General features: G+C 40.8%; 3 protein-coding genes across 6 annotated transcripts; 1 reads left to right on the forward strand and 2 right to left on the reverse strand.

Annotated features, from left to right (window-relative positions):
* Positions 1-41: 41 nt before the first annotated feature.
* edc3 (enhancer of mRNA decapping 3 homolog (S. cerevisiae)) lies at positions 42-5,718 on the reverse strand. The gene is made up of 7 exons (XM_010768064.1): positions 5,590-5,718; positions 5,186-5,351; positions 4,336-4,562; positions 3,883-4,221; positions 3,618-3,771; positions 3,123-3,340; positions 42-2,795 (listed from the first exon to the last, which is right to left on the reverse strand). Exons 2-7 carry the CDS (start codon positions 5,347-5,349, stop codon positions 2,461-2,463), a joined length of 1,437 nt encoding a protein of 478 aa, XP_010766366.1. The 5' UTR covers positions 5,350-5,351; positions 5,590-5,718; the 3' UTR covers positions 42-2,460.
* Positions 5,719-6,536: 818 nt separating this feature from the next.
* LOC104942750 (cingulin) lies at positions 6,537-13,661 on the forward strand. 4 transcript variants are annotated; one of them, XM_010768037.1, is made up of 22 exons: positions 6,537-6,643; positions 6,796-7,059; positions 7,146-7,210; positions 7,317-7,602; positions 7,693-7,790; positions 7,875-8,010; positions 8,106-8,231; positions 8,380-8,493; positions 8,664-8,762; positions 8,860-8,949; positions 9,030-9,259; positions 9,359-9,620; positions 9,763-9,859; positions 9,973-10,018; positions 10,131-10,200; positions 10,740-10,812; positions 10,915-10,997; positions 11,082-11,180; positions 11,744-11,866; positions 11,949-12,083; positions 12,956-13,016; positions 13,298-13,661. In XM_010768037.1, exons 2-22 carry the CDS (start codon positions 6,973-6,975, stop codon positions 13,483-13,485), a joined length of 2,568 nt encoding a protein of 855 aa, XP_010766339.1. In that variant the 5' UTR covers positions 6,537-6,643; positions 6,796-6,972; the 3' UTR covers positions 13,486-13,661. The 4 variants fall into 4 exon arrangements, with proteins under 4 accessions (XP_010766339.1, XP_010766330.1, XP_010766347.1 ...); XM_010768028.1 differs by lacking the exon at positions 6,537-6,643 and having other exon boundaries at positions 6,667-7,059; XM_010768045.1 differs by lacking the exon at positions 6,537-6,643 and having other exon boundaries at positions 6,667-7,059; positions 7,926-8,010.
* A 19-nt stretch (positions 13,662-13,680) lies between these two features.
* On the reverse strand, positions 13,681-17,527 carry syt18b (synaptotagmin XVIIIb). The gene is made up of 5 exons (XM_010776588.1): positions 17,383-17,527; positions 16,085-17,088; positions 15,499-15,655; positions 14,521-14,666; positions 13,681-14,415 (listed from the first exon to the last, which is right to left on the reverse strand). The coding sequence occupies exons 1-5, from the start codon at positions 17,525-17,527 to the stop codon at positions 14,275-14,277; spliced, it is 1,593 nt and encodes a 530-aa protein (XP_010774890.1). The 3' UTR covers positions 13,681-14,274.
* Positions 17,528-17,833: the final 306 nt, after the last annotated feature.

The following is a 17,833-nucleotide window of genomic DNA, read 5'->3' on the forward strand; positions in this document are numbered from 1 at the left end:
ATTAATGTGGACAAAATGTACTCTCACATATAAAGCAATGTTGAAAGTTTTTATTATTTCAATCTGCAGACATGACACAAGAGGACTGCACAGTACTTTTGCACTTGAACCTTGATACTGAACTTCGCACCAAAAAGGAAACTGTTGTACTGTAGACAAAACCTCCCACTGGCTGTAAAAAACGCATTTTATTCCTGAACTGCAAACTAACATTGCATGTACTAAACACCCAGCGAAGATGTGAGAATGTGAAACATGTAAACTAATGTAATGCATATAAAGAAGCAGAGCCTGCATTTAAACAAATACACTTTCAAAAATGCTTTCCGGCCAAAGCCAGATCACCACATGGTTTATGACTGTTCACATTTCGTAGAGAAATACCCATATTTTCGGGGAACAAGGTATATTAAGCTGCCATTACAAAGGATTAAGGAAGAGACACCAAAAGTGTGGTTTAATGGCCCCCTGGCGGCCAAAGAGGAAACAGCTCTTCACAATCAGTAGTGCTGGCTGATGCTTCCCAGCCAGACTTGTCTCAACAGATGTGACATAACACATCAGGCCGGAGGAATGTTGGAGAAAGGACAAACCCTTTGTGCATGAGAAGTCATTTTCACAGAATCAGTGTATGAACCCTGTGCAGGATAATGTGCACAGAGAAAAAACTAAAATATCGTGGAAGTATTTGTAATCCTCCTGAGATGTTATTTTGTGGATACAAAACCACTGTAAACCTTTTCCCAGTTGATTTCCTTTATAATTTCTGTAACTGCTTTAGTGCAGCTAGGTATAGACTAAACTGACCGCAATGATACACAATTTAGGGACATGTTGTATACAATGTCCATGTCCAGTACCTAATACAACGGTCTTTGTCTCTGGACACATTTAAAAAGAATGTGATTTTGTAAAAGAACAAGCTAAGGGTTTGACTTTCATGGTCACATTTTTTGGCAGTAGAAATGCCTACAACCCCCTCTGTCAAGGCCTCGTAAAGCAGCACAAAACAAGCAGCTCTCATGGTAAATACCACTAATGGTGGAGTACACACAACAGGCATACTTCACAATACCAGGAGAGGGAATTTAAAAAACAAACGGTTACATTTCTCATCACAGATGATTCACCTGGAAATGCATTCATATCTGAAATATAAAGAGCCTTTTTACTTAAGAAAACACAGCTTGTTGTCAACCGAAAAAACCTGTCGACATTCTCACCTGCCTGGAGGTCGAAACCAACCAGACCATTTCGTCTGGCTTTAATTTGTTTTCATAAAACGTGAAAATCTACTTGGACATTCTTGACATTTTAGTCCTTAACAGACTATGTCTAGAATGCATAGAGACTTTTTTTTTTAAATCAACTACATTACGAAAAAACAATTTAACTACCAGACTTTATGATGGCTCTGATGAATTCCTAAAAATCTGTAATCTGTGTTCTGCATTTAACAAAAATCAGATTACATAAATGATTGGTAGTTAAGGAACTAAAACGTGTAAACACTCTGCTGTGGTCCTTTAACATACACTAAAGAGCCAAAGCGAACGGATAGGGATGAAAACCAAGGCACAATGACAAAGGTTCCCAGCTTGTACTTATTTTATGCTAAAAAACTAATCCGTATTCAATTTAAGGTTGATATTTCTCATAACTACTATAGTGGATGACACAATGGCTTAACTGAGAGGAGAGATTGCACAGAAGCTAGTGGAACATCATGACTTCAGTAACACATTTCTGTAAGCAAATCTCTTTGCCTATAAGAGGTTTTAAATTACATCTTATCAGAGCCCATATGAAGGCCTTCTTTAGCTTAACAAACACAACTGCTGATATCTGGATTCTCTCTATCAGCTGCTCCATTCAACACTGGTTAAGAAAATAGAAAACTACTCGCATTAATGACAATTTTCCACATTTGCTTAAATGGGAAGTAAGAGTAATAAAGTTCTGCAGAGTATGGCAGGCTGTAAGGCCATTAGCAATGGTGACACCATCTATGTTGGTTTTCTGTGGTAATGTAATATCATCACATTTAAACAAAATATATGTTTGAATGGTGTTTATTCACCAGATAGGCTCAAGAATGAGTTTAGATTGCAGTGACATCCAGAAATATGTCCCTTTTAAATCAGAGATTCTCAATCTGAACATTATGTAATATCATTTTGACACTTCAGATGTGTCTAAAAAGTATCATGTGAAATTATGTAAATACAATAGTATCTGTATTATGGCTGAAGCCTCGGATGGTCAACACATTTACTTTTTCAATAAAGCTCTTTCCTATCCCACCCACATGGACTTGGTCCTCCTAGAACTAATTGACCAAACAGTGGTCCCTTTCTCATGTCGATGAGTTACTAACGTAATGGATGAACTCTGGAACATAAGGCGCCAAAACCCCAATGGTCATGGAGGGTGAAAGATTCATGTTGACTATTAGTCCCATTACGCAGAGTGCAAAGGGATGACGAATTTGCAGCCAAAGGGACAAATGTACTTGATTCCCACTTCCTTGAACACCTGTCGAGGAATACCTATGTCACACAGGTAAACTCTGCCGGCCCCCTCGGCAAGGGAGAAGGGGAGACAGAGAGAGAGGGACCACTTGGCCTCCACCGCATGACCCTGTCCACTACCAGGAGGGTCTAAGCTGAGCACGGGCGCTCGGTTCTGGTTTGCCCAGTCTGCAGCCGCCCGGTACCAAGGCTGGTCCATCAGGAATGTGTTCTCGTGGCAGTCAAGGCAGTTTATGATTAAGTCCACCGGCGTGTCTGGGAGGTCTGAAAGATCAAAGAGCAACATTTGAATATCTGACCACTTAGAATGCAAAATGTAGTCCGAGTGCAGATCTCTACCAAGTTGGACTCCCTCTCCTTTCCCAAACAATGTATCTTGTATCTCACTTAATTGTCCCTCCTTGCTTCATAAAGTTATGATAAAAAAAAAATATGCATCTTGACAGCACGAGAAATCATTAACCATACAGTCGTATAAGAGCACAAATAGACATTATGAATATATTCAATATGCACACAGCCAAAAATCTCCCCCCAGTTAGGCTTAGCTGAGATGAAAGAATCTAACCATAAGTAGAAAAAAATGCATACCTTTGATACTTGACACCTGTTTGCCACTGGTCTTGTTGAAGAGGGTGACCTCGCTGGTGACGCAGTCGAGCATCTTGACAAAATTGGGCAGAAACATGACGACCTCCACTTCATGATTGGCCAGGTGACGACCACAGCTGATGCCCTGGGCTCCCTGAACATGAGGGCCACACATCAGAGCCACTGTGGGACGCTGGTGTAAGTTCTTTGGAGTGAATCTAGAGGAAACAAGGAAAAGAGACTAAGTTGAATTGCCTGAAGTTTGCACTCTCCAAGCACTGGATAGCATTAAACTTATGTTTGGCTTTGAAAATATAAAATGTTAACAATTAATTTCTATGGAACTTGAACACTATACTGGCTCGATATGTTATTCTTGGCCGATTTCTTTTTGCAAGATACTAGCTCAGAAGGCGAAACAAAAATAGTAAGACCTAGCTATAATTGTTTAACTAAAGCTGTTCTCATCTGTGCTAACAAACCATACATGCTCACCTGTTGGGTCCTCCCAGCAACGTGAGCGCCATCTGAGTCGCACACACTCCGGTCATCTCAAGTCTTCGCTCCAGTGAGAGACCGTGGCGCTCAGCGATTGACAACAGACGCTGATGTAGTTCATAGGATATACTGGGTACAACAAGCCCAGAGTCTGTATTGATGGAAAGAAATATTTAAAAAAGGTAAAAAATATATATATAACAGTCTACTTTAGATATTTGCCCTCAGTACCTTTATTTCTTTACAATGAGAAACAACTTACCAGTGCAGTACTCTTTGGCCCCAGGCTGCGGCACAGTAATCTGTCTGTACACAACCGGTTTGGCCTCCAGGATGTTTTCATCATGGCGGTACCGTGTGGGCGTTTGGTCTAGAGGCGTCCCACGTGATCTTGCACCGTTACGGCGCTCCGAAATGTCGATTTCTGAGAAAACTGCTGCTTTGTCAAAAAGAGCCAAGTTTCCTTCAAAATCAAAATCAGCATCCACCGCGTCGTCGGTGGCCTCCCCAAAACACTCGTCGTCTCTGGGCTTCATCTGGCCGTTCTTCACACCATTCTTTTTCGGTGTTGCTTGGTTTGCCCCTTTACTGCTAGATGACCCTGATGGGAAAATGACAATCATCTCAACAGAGCAACAATCAACGATAGGACTGCAACGGTGTGTGTGTTCTTAACGTCAAATGAAAGCTCAAAAGTTTAAGTTCCGGGACTTACAGGAGTTGTGTCTTCGACGAAATCCTTTTGGCTGGCCAGGTATGTCCACGTGACGTTCTCCTTGGCTTTTGGAGCAGTCCTGAGGAGAGTTGAGATTGGCCGCAGACCTGGGGTCGCCCTTTGAGACTGCGACTGGAGCACTGCTTACTTTTGTAGATGCAGAAGAGCTGTTTTTAGCATTGCCAATTGTGATGTCTAAAATCTTGAGCTCCTTTATGTCAATGGCGCTGCAGAAAAAAGGGACCATTTTATATTTAGTGACAGAAAGAAACAGCGGCAGGCATCTTTGTCATTGGAAGACCACTAACTTTATAAAAGAGATTACAATTATAATAGTAATGTCATTTTCATTCCACCTCGATAAGTGTCTAGCAATCTGGTTTAGTGCTTCAAAAGGTGCTTTCAATCTTCATAAGATCCAGTTCACTCAAAACAGAGCTGTTCACATTGTTACCCAATGAGCAACGGCGTGTTATACCAATTTTGATTCGTACATACAGTACAGTACATAAGACCAATGTGTGTTTAACCTACATACCAGACAGACAAAATGATGACACACCAGTCATACCTTCATGTGACACTTTACATTATCTTTACCTAAAACCAATGCTTCAAATAAACTGCTATAAAAGGACTACATCAATCATGAATCAATCAATTTTATAAAGAAAATAATAACAGCAATTATTTAAGGCTACATATGATACTGTATGTGAAGGCTGATTATATTTGTGGTGCTTACTTTACTTTCTCGTATTGTATCTCCTTTTGTTTTGTTGTTAATGTGTTGTATTTTGGATGCAACCGAGGAAGAAGAGCCAATAATTGAAATAAAGTACAGCTTTACCTGAAAGTGACCTCGGGAACAGGGCACTTGACTCCATTGTGGAAAGGTTGTCTTAAGGAGATGGTTTGGCTGGACTGGTCCACAGACACCACCTCTCCTTGATACACTCCCAGCGTTGGACCACAGTTAATTGACACCAAACTGCCCAACCAATCGGCTGCCATGACTGCACAAGGATAAAGAACAGAATATTTAGCTAGTTGTCGGATAATATTTGTATTAACTTCAAACGTGATTTTAAATTATTCAGTAACTTTCTGAATGCAGGACATCACAAACACGGATTACATGAGGTTACCGAAGTTATGCTAAGTGACTAGCGTTAGCTTCGGCCTGTTTTCTAGCGTTAATTTAAAGACGCAAACACCGTATTTGGTTAAACACGTGTTGTTTAAGTTTTGTACCTTTTTTAAATCGATACGAAACACACTATTTTCCTGAAAACCAATGAATACAGTGTAAAGTTAGGCGCTGTAAGGAAAATTGTAGCTCCTTTAAACTGTTAGGTCTTAGCTTATTGAATGGTCAAAAGATGCTGCTGGTGCTAGCTGCTGAATGACAACATCCTGCTTCCGGTATAAGGCGTTTTTCGAAATAAGAGTTTAACCCTGACATTTTTACGCACAATCTGACATGCTGCTGATTTTCCCTTTTAAGCTTGTGTTTTTGTTTTGTCTTGTTTTGTTTTGTTTGAAAGTCTGAGTCACATGTAGCGCTAATGACCATAATTAATTGGGATGTGCAATATTTTTGAAGCATAGAGCTGAATAATGATTTGCCTGGACTATGCAAAGAAACAACTATTTAATTAGTTGCATGCAATATTTCACACTGAGCTGGAGAGTGTCAACATACTTGGTAAAGCCATGTTACTATCTGACATTCATCATCCCTGGCGGTAAAATTATATCCTCTACTATATTGTATTTAATAACAACACCTGTAATTTAACTATAAACCATATAGATACGGCAATAAGGGGGAATAGAAAATAACTCAATAGGCAATTTTTATATAATTGTATTAGTTACTGAAACTGAAGGCAAAAAACCCTCTAACAGCATAATTATAAATCATTGTTTGTATGTGTCCCTTAAGGCAACCATCATCAATCATTACACATTCACTGTCGTACATCATTAATCAGAGGTTAGCTATGTGCATTATTATCAGTGTTGGGGAGATGTTCCTAACGACTCATGTCAACAAACAGCCACTCAGCAGCAGTGAGATCATATGGAGACTATCCCAGAAGTGTTAGCACATGACACACCCATCTCACTGAGTCCTGTGTACATAAGTTACCATGGATACTCAGTTCAAAGACTGTACACTGAAAAGCTCGCAATCAAAGCTGTGTGATGCTTTACAAGCAAATCAAGTGAGCATTGTCAGTGGAGAGGAGGGGGTTTCTGCAGCAAGGTACTGTAAGAGGAAGCAATTGTGTGCAGACTTCAGGTATTAGATCAAAAGATGTATTGTTTATTTTTTTGTCAATCACATTTTTATACAGACATAATTGCCTTTAAAGTAGAAAAATATGTGAATAAACAAATATAAAATGAGACAAAATAATTATGTGAATCACAAAAACCCTGTTTTAAAACTAGTTGTTGACCATCACGCAAGCAATGGAAATATCTAGACACATGGTCCAAGAATAGCCACACACCTCAAGCTGCCACCTTTGTGCGAAAATCTAACCCTGTCATACGTGGGGAGAGGAAGACTGCAGCCTCACCCGTACAAAGAGAAGACATGACTTGGATCGAGGAAGACTCTCCAAAATGTTCAGACCGTCGTACAGAAGCTCAAGTCCATTTTCTCTCAGTGACCTCGACATGTGGGACACCAAATCTCGTTTTACAGCTCAAGTAAGACCCAAATACTTGTATCTGGTATATCAGGTTGGTTGATCAGAGAGTAGTTGTTTTAAGAAATATGTTTTTTTCTTTCTTAGAGCTCAGCATGGTGTGGATCCGCAACTGTCTCTGGGACTGGGTTTCTGTCGGATGTCAGCTCCAGGTGAGGAAATACTGAAATGAGTTAAGTGTCAGAAATGCTTTTGGCAATTTTAAAGTCAGCGATGCATAGTAATAAGGTTTGGTTGATATATTTGTATGTATTCCAGCACATCTGGGAGCACTGGTGGCTTCAGACAGAGTGACCCAGGTCTGAGGAAGTGGCAGTCGTTGTCCCACCTAGCACCTGAATGTGCGACACAGCCCTTTCCTCCATCTCCAGGATCTGTATTAAGGTTTGCCCGAGGTGAAAGTAGCTTCAGACAAGCAGAAGGAGCCCATTGGCTGCAGGATGCTCACAAGCGTTTAGACACTCAACTGGACCGGCTGAGGATGAGAAATTCACCGCTGAGCCACAACATAACTGCTTCACAACTGCTTGACATGAAACATAAGGTAAGCGAAAACATTATGGACACTATGGTAAAAGTTTAATCTTGTTTCATACGCACACAGCATCCTGTTTGGCACTGATGTGTTTCACAGCAGCTGTCAGAAACACTGGCCACTTTGGAGCAGGAGAAAGAGGCAGCTGAATTATCACAGTTTGAAAAGAGTCACCAACGCAGAGCGCTTCAAGAAAGGTAAGTGAAGCAAAACACATCGAAAGGAAAAGTGAAAAGACTTTAGATAAGATTGAAAGTACTGATGTGAAATGCACTCATAAGGGTGCTACAGCTGGAGAAAGAGTTGTTGCATCTGAGATCAACTTTGGACAGAAGGAGCCATGATCAGCCAACGGAGAGAAACCTTGACTCGCCTGGCGGAACATTACCGAAGAGTCAAGACAACTTTAACAGACAGGTAAGCTTTTTGTATTATAAAAACAGATATGTTTTCTAAATGAAGTATTCTTCCATAGTTTTGTTTGCCAATCTCTGACTTGGATTTTAATTCAGGTTACGCAGAATGTTGACTTAGAGCTGTGCAAGCTGAGAGATGCTCTAAGAGATGCTGAGGCGAGGGCAAAGACAAAAGAAGATGAACTCAACCAGGCGCTCAAGAAACTCCAGATTTCTACAGAGGTATAAATGATATATCGGAAATCTTAAAATATACTATAAAAAATATTTGTGAACAAAATCACACTGTAGTTGTTTGTTGTGCTGCTATTTAGTTTTTGTTCAATGTACACATCTTTAGGCTCTGTGCATTTTGTTTCTACGTTTCTAGACACAGCAGACTCTGTTGAATCAAATAGAGGAAACGAATCAAAGGAGACAGAATCTCTCTACATTGCAAGAAGAGCTGAGTGAGGCTAACAACAAGATCAGCCGAGCATGCCTGGTAAGTCTGCCGCTGATTAAATAACCGAAAAGAAATGCATGATTAACACAAAGAGAACTATAACGTCTGTAGGACATGTGGTGTTTTTTGCATGTCTGTGCCAAGGGGCCCTTTGTTTCACAATCATCGGAAAGAATTACATCTTGAAATTTGTCTTTAATTCTTCTCAGGAAAAAGCCATCTTGTCAACTCAAATGCTAAAACTGGAGGAAAATATAAAAGAGCTGAAGGCCAAACTGACAGGGTTTGACAAAGATCACCTGATCCAGGTATTACATGTTCAACTGTGTCTAAGGTATTTAAGATAAACATATAATGTGTGTGGATTACAACAAGATTTGTTTTCTTCTGTTGTGTGTTGTTAAGGAGAGGACCCAACAAGGTTCAGAGGGTTGCCAATCCCAAAGCAATCAGGAAACTGTTCAAACGAAGGAAGATTTAAAGTCGCTAAAAGAGGTGGAAAACTTAAACTAAACATCCTTTTTTTTATTTCACATTTACTGAATTATTTATAAAATGTTGTGTCTTTACAACAGGTACATGAAAAGCTGACAGGGGAGCTTGAAGAGATTAAGCAGAAACTGAAAACATCACAGTCTCAGCTACAGGAAGAAACCTTGGAGAGGTTAACCATCTCTAAAAGGATCACAGGTCTGGAGGCAGACTGCGCTCAGCTGACCACAGAAAGAGAGGAACTGCTGAGTAGAGTTAGTGGAAGTGGACATGAAGAGATAACAGCGATTAAAGAAAAGTGCCACCTGCTCAGGTGAGATGTTAATCAAGTAACAAATCCTTCAATTCTGGAGATAAACTTATGAAAAAGTAGGGTACCCTCTGTCCTCAAACCCACAAACTATTTATGCAGGGAATCTGTGGAGGTTTTGGAATTAGAAAAGCAGAAACTGCAGGATCGATGCATGTATTTGGAGGCCGGGGTCCTTGAGAGGGAGGAAAAGCTACAACTGCAAGAGGTAGAGCACCGGAAACAAGACGCAGGGAGACTCCAGAGCAACGAGGAACTGAAGGCTGTGGCCTCACACTGGGCACAGAAATGGCAAAGGCTGGCTTTGACCCTGCAGTCTACACAAGAGGAGCTAGAGGAAGTCAAAAAGTACAACTCCAGAAATGTATGTATGGGTATCCCCCACAAATGGCTTTCAGTGCATTTCGATGCAAGCTGTAAATCTCTCAACAGAGATTAAAAGACCTAAGATAGAGGGCCAGAAAGACAAGAGAGTCACTTTTTACCAATATGCATTTTATCTGAAGGAATCAGACTTGCTGCTGAAGGCTGAGCTTGGCGCATGCAAACAACAGCTGGAGCTGGAGAGGAGCAGGACTCTGCTTCACAGATGTGAAGATAAAGGTGAATGCACTTCTCTTTCAGCAGTCTTTGGCACCTGCAAATGTTATCAACAAGTGTTGTTTTATTGTGTTAACACAAGGGGGCGTTAAAGTGCTGTGACCTTGTATTTGCAGGCACTGATGCCTTGGCACAGACTGAGGACAGAGGGACACAGACAGAGTGGGTGGATTTTGATGAGATTGTCATTTTCAAAATGCATGATCAGCAAACGCTCAAAATGAAATTCTGTTATCTGAGTCTTTATCGTGTACTCTGACTATCTGTTCATCAGATTATCAGAATCCTCTTTGTTATGGGAGCCGTCATCAGCCTCTCACCGCAGCCAAAACAAAGCCCCCAAGGTAACGACATGCTCCTCTCTCACTGGACTTTTGAACTTAGGGTGGGGGTAGGGGGCTACAGTGATGTATTTTTATGTAAACATGTATGTAGGATAAATATTTAGTGTGTAGGATACTTACAGTTGACTTGATATATAGGCGTGTGTGTGTGTGTGTTGATATAAAGGTGTGTGTATACAACGCAGCGAGGTTAAGGCAGAAGCAAAAACTGTCAGAGTAAGGGAACAAAAGGAAAAGTAAGCTTTCTTTAAAAAAAGATAACAAATGCTGAGTTGTCTTAAAGACTGGGAAGTGATTCTGTAACCGGTTGATCATCTAAATGTGATAATGAAGAAGATTTTAAGAGTCTGGAAAGGCTGAGAGAAATTGAAAACAACAGGTTCAACTAAAGATGTCTCACTTTCTTTCTCTCAATCTAAACATGCGGCCTCATCAAGCTATTAATTAAAAGCACAATAGATCTGCGCTTGAACGGTTGGAATAACCAGCACATCTCTTCTTCCTGTATCATCTGTTTCTCATGAACACTCACTTTAAAGTCCTCTGAAGATCAGGATGATGGAAACCAAGCAACTATCTGGACCAGTAACTCACTGAGGTCCCAGCTGGAAGGTAAGAGCCTGTTTTAAAAGAAATACACATTTGGTAGGTTCATGCAATGCTTTTCCTCACTGGCTCAGATGTAAAACATCTTCTTCCATCATATGATTTCAGAGAGCAGGAGGAGAACGAGGCAGCTGCAGGAAGAAGAAACATTGTCAGACCAGAGGCTCCAAACACTGAGGCAGCTTTATCCGGTAAAGTTCATAAAAACAACACCTCTAAGGATGGTCTTCTATAGTGGTAGTGAACATAATGAATGACAGATTTCTTATCTACAGGTTCAAGATGAGATACCATCTGGTGAAGGCAGGAAGGATAAAACTGTCTCTCCTTTAGATCCAGAGACAGACCAGCAGAGGAGGATGGTCACTGAGCAGGTACACAATGCCTGATGCTAACACCATTTCAGTTTGTTTAAATACAAGGATCTAGGGTTGGTTATGTTGGTCTGATACATTTTTAAGACCGAAATATCTCAACAACTATTTGATGAATAGGTCAAGCATTTTATTTAGACATACTTTCCCGAGAGTATTTAGCTGAAATACACAAGCTACCAGAAGAGAATAAAGTAGCTACACCAGTTGCAATGTTCATTATAATCAAATAATATAATATGAATAATACTTGAATTGTCAATTCTGAATAATTGATTAGTTTGACTTTTCATATAACTTTCACTTGTAGGCCTAAACAAAAGTAGCCTCTTTCTTCCACCACTGCTAATTAGCAAGTGTTAGCATGCTAACATGCTAAACTAATAGGGTAACAAAGGTGAAAGGTGCTACACGGCGCTGGTGCTACATCCTCACGTTAGCATTGTTATATTCATTACATTAGCATTTAGCTCGAGCCATGTAGCGCTGTAAGCCTTGTTTTTACTTTTTGTAAATGACAAAGCATCACTTGATGAATATACTGTATCTTACCATGGTTGTAGTTAAAGAATCTGTTTAAGGAGCGAGAAGGAAAAGAGATGGAAACTGTTGACAACAGATTAGCTGCAGGTGAAAATGCACCCTCCTCACCAGAAGACTGGACCCAAACATCTAAGGGTGTAAGGGTGAGGAACCTTTCAGAAACTAACATATACAACTAGAGTTTTTACATTTAACTTAAATATTTTCATTTTTTTCTCCATTCAGAATTCAGTGGACAGGAGGATCTGGCAGCATGGTTCAGGTTTAATGCCAGTGTTTGAGGAGGATGAAGAGGAGTGTGACTGTCCAGGAGGGGAGGAGGCTCGTGTTGAGGAAAACTGGCACAACCAAAGCCAACAGGTTGCACAGACTTAGATTACATCAAATTTAACGTTTTTTTAAGTAGAAAAGCATAAACAAACAGTCTAAACAGGTGGTATGCAACTGCTAAATGGCTAAAACATCAGTATTAAACCTCCAACCACAACACAGCACAAGACCATCTGCATCTGCCTGTCTGCATGCAAGCATGTTTGATATATAATGTATTAGCATCTGCAACCGGTGGAAATTAATATCATTGATGGCTTAATCGTTGCATAGATGATATAATAAAATGAGCAGAACTCCCCCCCCACACACACACACACACACACACACACACACACACACACACACACACACACACACACACACACACACACACACATCCCAGTTTCTGCTTTAATCAACGAACATACAGCACACAGGGAGGAGTGTCAGCCTGGCTGCATAACCACTTAAACGCAATGTGAAATGTCTTTCAGCTATAATCTCACATAGGACTCTTTCTACTGGGTAAATAATCGGATTGAAGCTGAACACGTCTGACTCAATGATGAGAGGATAGGAAAGAGTTACAGTACGTCAGTGTCTTGTACTGAAAAACATTCAGATAAAATACAACAAGTCTTTATCAAAGTCTTTAAAAGCCCTTAATGGTTTGCAGTGCTGATAAATAAGAAACTGCACATTTTATCTTCTTAAAACTTTAGACTTTGTGACAACAGATGCAGATCTTATTTGATAAACAAGAAGTTGCCCTCTTCTGCACTTTTTAAGCTTCTGTTTGAAAAACATATAACAACAACAATTTACTTAAATAGCATTCTACAGACACATCTGCAAAAGAGGTCTCTGCACCAAAAATAAAGATGAAATTAGAGATTAAAAACTGCTCTTTCCCCTGCCAGATGTCAACTATGACTGCAGTTATCTGCAAACTGAAGGCAAAAAATGAAAATCTGCTGCCAGGTGAAGTTGTGCATGAATTAATGTAATAATCAGTAGTGTAGACATTTGCTTTGATATGTGCAATGTTTATAGTTTCCAGCTTTTGGGAAATCTATGGGATTCATACATTATTAATACAATAACAAGCTACTTTTCTAATTTGTATTTGTTTACTTTGATCTTAATGATTTTTATTTTCTTCTTCTGTTCTTGCTTGATTTTCTATCTTCTGTATTTGCAAGATATGACATTTTAAAATGTGTATGTTTTGTGTGACTTGTGTCTTTTTTTCCCTGATTCAGCAACACTAAGGTGCAAACCAATCCAGGACTGCCCTCTTACTGCAAAAAACAAGACTGCTCTCGGTTCAGATGTGACCGACCTGCAGCAGACCAAGCCCGCTTTGCTCTATCCTGATGGATTATTCCTGGCTGAGCTGGTAGATATCTGTAGCCCAGATGAAGATGAAGAGGAGGAAGGAGACAAATGAGGTGTTTGTGCTGAACCAGCTAACTTTGTGCCTTATAGCTTTAAATGTTTTACTCAAAATAAATGTAAGGACTAACTTACTTCAGCAATTTAAAGACACAATGATGTTAAGGTTATACTTGATAGATGCTTTTACCTCAGATGACACTGTTAATAAAAGTCACCAAGCAAGCAAAACGTGTCTTTTATTCATATGACAAACTACCGTTCTTCACATCATTCAGAAAGTCCAACAGCCAACACGATATTTAAAAAAAGGATCTTAGAGTAATAATAAAATTCCATATGCACATGAAAAAATAAATGTATTGCATGGATTTTAGTAACAAGGACTGATGTTAAGCAGGACTTAAACGATTACTTCAAGTAGCTTTATGTTTTTCCTTTTATTTACATATCGAGTGACTGAATGGTTATAAGATATTATTAAGTTCTCCAAAAAATGTAAAAGATCCATTTAGAAAGACGACATACATTGTTCTGTTAGAAGACCATGCATTCTGAACTCTACAAAGGTTGTTTTGTGCACTTACAGTACCTTCCCAACTGAGTATTAACAGGTTGATCCATTGAAATAAGGCCATTACTAAGGCTATTGCTGATTGCCCATATACATATATATACACACAAATGAACTCTCAGTAGTCAAACAATTTGATATACAATGTAAACACCAGCTGTGTGTCCTTTATGGCAAGGGTGACATGATATTTTTAACTTCGGATACCCACTGAGTTCCAACAATACATCAGGTCCACTGCTCCCAAAGTTTTTCGTGAGTGTCAGCACTCTATAGACACTCTGGTTGTACAATGTGCCAGCGTGCCTGCTCCACCTGCAGGCTGCACATGTCCCTCCAGTGAGCGAGTCCTGCACCTGCAGCCTCTGCTCCGATAAGCACTCGACCGACAGCTTTCCCTTCAGGAATGACCTACATGTGTCCCATTAGAGAGGAAATAGAAAGTAGGATTCAGAGGGTTATGTTAAGAAAACATGTATAAATTGGCATAAATGCATTTTACTCTGTGATATTTACCTGCATGATAACAAACTCAAGCAGGAGGGGCAGCTGAGTGATCTCAAATGGAGGCAGGTCAAATAGGAAAGAAGAATCCCACAGAGTAGTTTCTCTGCTGCTGATCATGACTCCTTTATTATGCAGATTGATCACCACCTGGTATTCTGTGCACACAAAGATTATAAGTGTGAAAGAAAGTCTACTGTAGAACAAACATTAAACATGACAGCTGATATTCAAATGCATGCAGGAAAGAAGTGGCTTTCCAACTACAGCAAATGGAAGCAGTGGAGTAGAGTTCGCATGCCACAATGTTTTTGGTGTAAAATATTTTCTTGCACTAAAATGCAGCCGAGCAGGCATTTTCTTATAGATGAGTCAGATGTAAAACCTAAACCTAAAAGGTAGAAATGTTGAAAAAGCACATCACACGAGTAGGTTTATCAAACTGACAACATTTTCTACTGTTCTTACTGTATGCATAACGTACATTTCCCCCCCCCTATCTTTATCCATTGTAATGCCATTTTGTCTAGTCGCATGAACACATCTGATATAAAACAAGCAGATTATCCTAGTAAAATTAATGTGACATAACGGCACTGAGACAGATATCATCTAATGGCTCTTTATACAGGATGTGCTTGTCTGCAATAAAATTAATGCCTAGACAGGCTAATGCAAACAAAGATTAGATCTGTCAGATCCAGAGGAGATTGGAACATTTTCCTGCGGATTGTGAATAGTGAGGGATTAAACTACAATGTCATTAAAAAAAAGGGATGATCTCCTGCTGCATTTGAGTCCTGTAAGACATCATTTAATCCCCTAAACATTACAAGCAAACATAGGGAATTACTTTACCTCAGTCCTTAAAAAGCAAAAGTTGGTTCCGCCCTGCATGCTTACATAATCCCCATGCAGGTTGTCCTAACAGGATCACTGAATGAAATACACATTTTGTCAAATTCTAGTGACATTAAACGCCGGCTTTACCTGCTGCTGCCAGCGAGTGGACGAGGTTTTCTAGGTTTTCTGCTCTGAGGACCGTGGCTTTGATGCGGTGGTCCGTAGTCTGATACTGAAGCAAAATGTAGATCTGTGGAGGACAGCTTAGCACTTTACAGGGAGGTGCATCGTGTGATATCAGACTCTGCCGTCAAAGAGCAGAAAGAGAAACATTGATCCCCAGGACATGCAGCATGTGTAGTACAGTAGCTTTGTAGAGTACAACATACAGATAAATCACCATAGGAAACATCGTCTTTTTATATACTGACAAATACAGATTTTTGTTTGTCTCCATGTCTTCCGCTTGTTGCACGTTTCAGCAGACCATTTAGCTGTGACCTTTCTACAGGATTACCAACTGGGCTCAACAGGCAACACTTTGCCTTGGGCCCCGAGACCCACATGGGCCCCTAAAGGTCTTGACCTTTAATCTTAAACATGCATCGTAAACATGCTCGAAAGGGGCCCAGCAACATGTTTTTGACACAGTTGTCCTTACAGGTTATTCTGCTCTATATCTTAAGAATGAAGTCAACACCTACTCACATATTTTAGTTCAACACACCAGTACCTTTTTTGTCCTCCACTTGTTTAGATCGAGCTCCTTTGTGAAGTGAAATTGTTGCTCTGATCCCCAATCTCTCCCTCCACATTCAGCCTCCAGTTCAGCCAGCGTGGTGCCTCTCATGCTGGGGGGTTCCCGTGTGTATATGGCTATTCTCAGGACACACCTCATAAGCTCCTTCACAGAGCTCACCTTCAAAAGCAGCACCAGGCTGTGGGTCTCTGAGCTGAGGCTGCTCTGGGCAGAGGCCTGTATGGGACAGGGGTAGAGAGGCGGCAGGCTGCCCAGCACAGACACATCCTGCAGCCTGTGGGGCGTCCCAGTGAGGCAGAGCACAGTCACTGCCAGGGTTTGTTGATCAGGAGAGAAAGCCATAGTGAAATTGAGGCAGGGATTTGGTGATAGTGGCTGTTGGCAGCTGGCACTGGAGCCATAGCTCAGTTGAGCCAGTGGGATTCGTTCTTCAGGCATTGAAGGAGAGACAGCACTGGGGCCAGTGAGCCGGCTGTGTTCATTGTAAGATATTTTATCTCCAGTCACCATGCAGCGCCTCTGCAGAGTCTTACATTTTTTGGACAACTGTCCCAGTTTGGGAAATGCAGGCAGGGAAGCATGGCTGGGATCAAGGGCTTTGTAAAGGGGGGCTGTTTGTGGTGTTGTGTTGAGGCGACGCAGGGAGAAATAAGACTTTGGCTGGTGCGTCTGTTCAGAGGCAGCTCTAGCTGGTTGAGAGAATGGCAGAGAGGACAATTCAGACACAGAAGGGGCAGGGCTGGTGAAAGTGGAGGGGTACTCCACTATGTCTCCGTCCAGCTCCTCGTATTGCTGCCTTGGCAATGAGGGAGGCGGGCTCTGGACAAAGGTCAAAGGTTCAGCAGGAGCCGGTACTGAAGTCACAGCATCTTTGTCTTTCACTTCACTCATATGACTTCTCCAGCACAGGACACATCCCAGGCACAAACTGAGACAAAAAGCTATCAGTCCGACCAAAAGAAGGATTTGGAGGTGAACTGCAGACAAAAGAGAGAATAATAACTTAAATCAGATGGTTCAGAAACTGTTGAAACTCACCCTGAATTACATGTTATAGGACATTCTATTTTACCCCATGATTTGCCTTAAAGCACAGAAACAAGATTTCACACTAACTGATAAAGGAGTAGTTCATTATTTTCAAACCTGTTTTAAAACAATATTCACATGCCTAAAAACGTTGTACCGCATACTTGTATTGGTACAAATATGACCATGCGGATGTTAATTTAGAATCATAAAAACTGTGAACTTATCCTTTAGGGCCATACCTTCCAGTTGTTTGGTGAAAAGGACCTGCACCAGGAGCCAGAAGAAGAGTATGACCATGATGCCCTCGATCATACCCTTACAGCAGAAGAGCAGCACCGACTGCCACAGAGGCTGACCCGGATACTCCTCATCGTGGTAAGGCATGGTGCCAACAGAGTGCTGAAGGTTTGTCAGAGCCTATTTTAAAACATCCACAAGTAGAAACCAAGAAGTCCCGGTGAATAGGATCATTTGTTGGGCTTATTAAACCACATTCTGGCTTTCAGTCCTCGAGATCTCCCTCACATGATTTTGTTTCAGGCAATCTATGCCATTATTTGGGTGTGCCAGAAACACAAAGGCACAACAAAATCACACTATTTAAAACACAAGTTTCAGTTTTGAGTAATAAAACCTGCACATTGACAATATATTCCAGTCATCGTCCGAGGACAGTGATCCCTTCATCCG

The sequence above is a fragment of the Notothenia coriiceps genome, unplaced genomic scaffold (assembly GCF_000735185.1).
Source record: "Notothenia coriiceps isolate Sejong01 unplaced genomic scaffold, NC01 NC01_scaffold00000339, whole genome shotgun sequence".
Classification (NCBI taxonomy): domain Eukaryota; kingdom Metazoa; phylum Chordata; class Actinopteri; order Perciformes; family Nototheniidae; genus Notothenia; species Notothenia coriiceps.

Excerpts from the sequence above, each read along its gene's own strand:
- syt18b (XM_010776588.1), bottom strand. The coding sequence starts at position 17,527 with ATGCCTTACCACGATGAGGAGTATCCGGGTCAGCCTCTGTGGCAGTCG. Across the intron at positions 17,089-17,382 it reads TTTCACCAAACAACTGGAAG|TTCACCTCCAAATCCTTCTT; the intron begins GTATGGCCCTAA and ends TTTTGTCTGCAG. Across the intron at positions 14,667-15,498 it reads CCACTCGCTGGCAGCAGCAG|AATACCAGGTGGTGATCAAT; the intron begins GTAAAGCCGGCG and ends TTGTGTGCACAG.
- LOC104942750 (XM_010768037.1), top strand. The coding sequence starts at position 6,973 with ATGTTCAGACCGTCGTACAGAAGCTCAAGTCCATTTTCTCTCAGTGAC. Across the intron at positions 7,211-7,316 it reads CTGTCGGATGTCAGCTCCAG|CACATCTGGGAGCACTGGTG; the intron begins GTGAGGAAATAC and ends TATGTATTCCAG. Across the intron at positions 12,084-12,955 it reads GGCACAACCAAAGCCAACAG|ATGTCAACTATGACTGCAGT; the intron begins GTTGCACAGACT and ends TTCCCCTGCCAG.
- edc3 (XM_010768064.1), bottom strand. The coding sequence starts at position 5,349 with ATGGCAGCCGATTGGTTGGGCAGTTTGGTGTCAATTAACTGTGGTCCA. Across the intron at positions 4,563-5,185 it reads GTTCCCGAGGTCACTTTCAG|CGCCATTGACATAAAGGAGC; the intron begins GTAAAGCTGTAC and ends TTTTTTCTGCAG. Across the intron at positions 4,222-4,335 it reads TCGTCGAAGACACAACTCCT|GGTCATCTAGCAGTAAAGGG; the intron begins GTAAGTCCCGGA and ends TTTTCCCATCAG.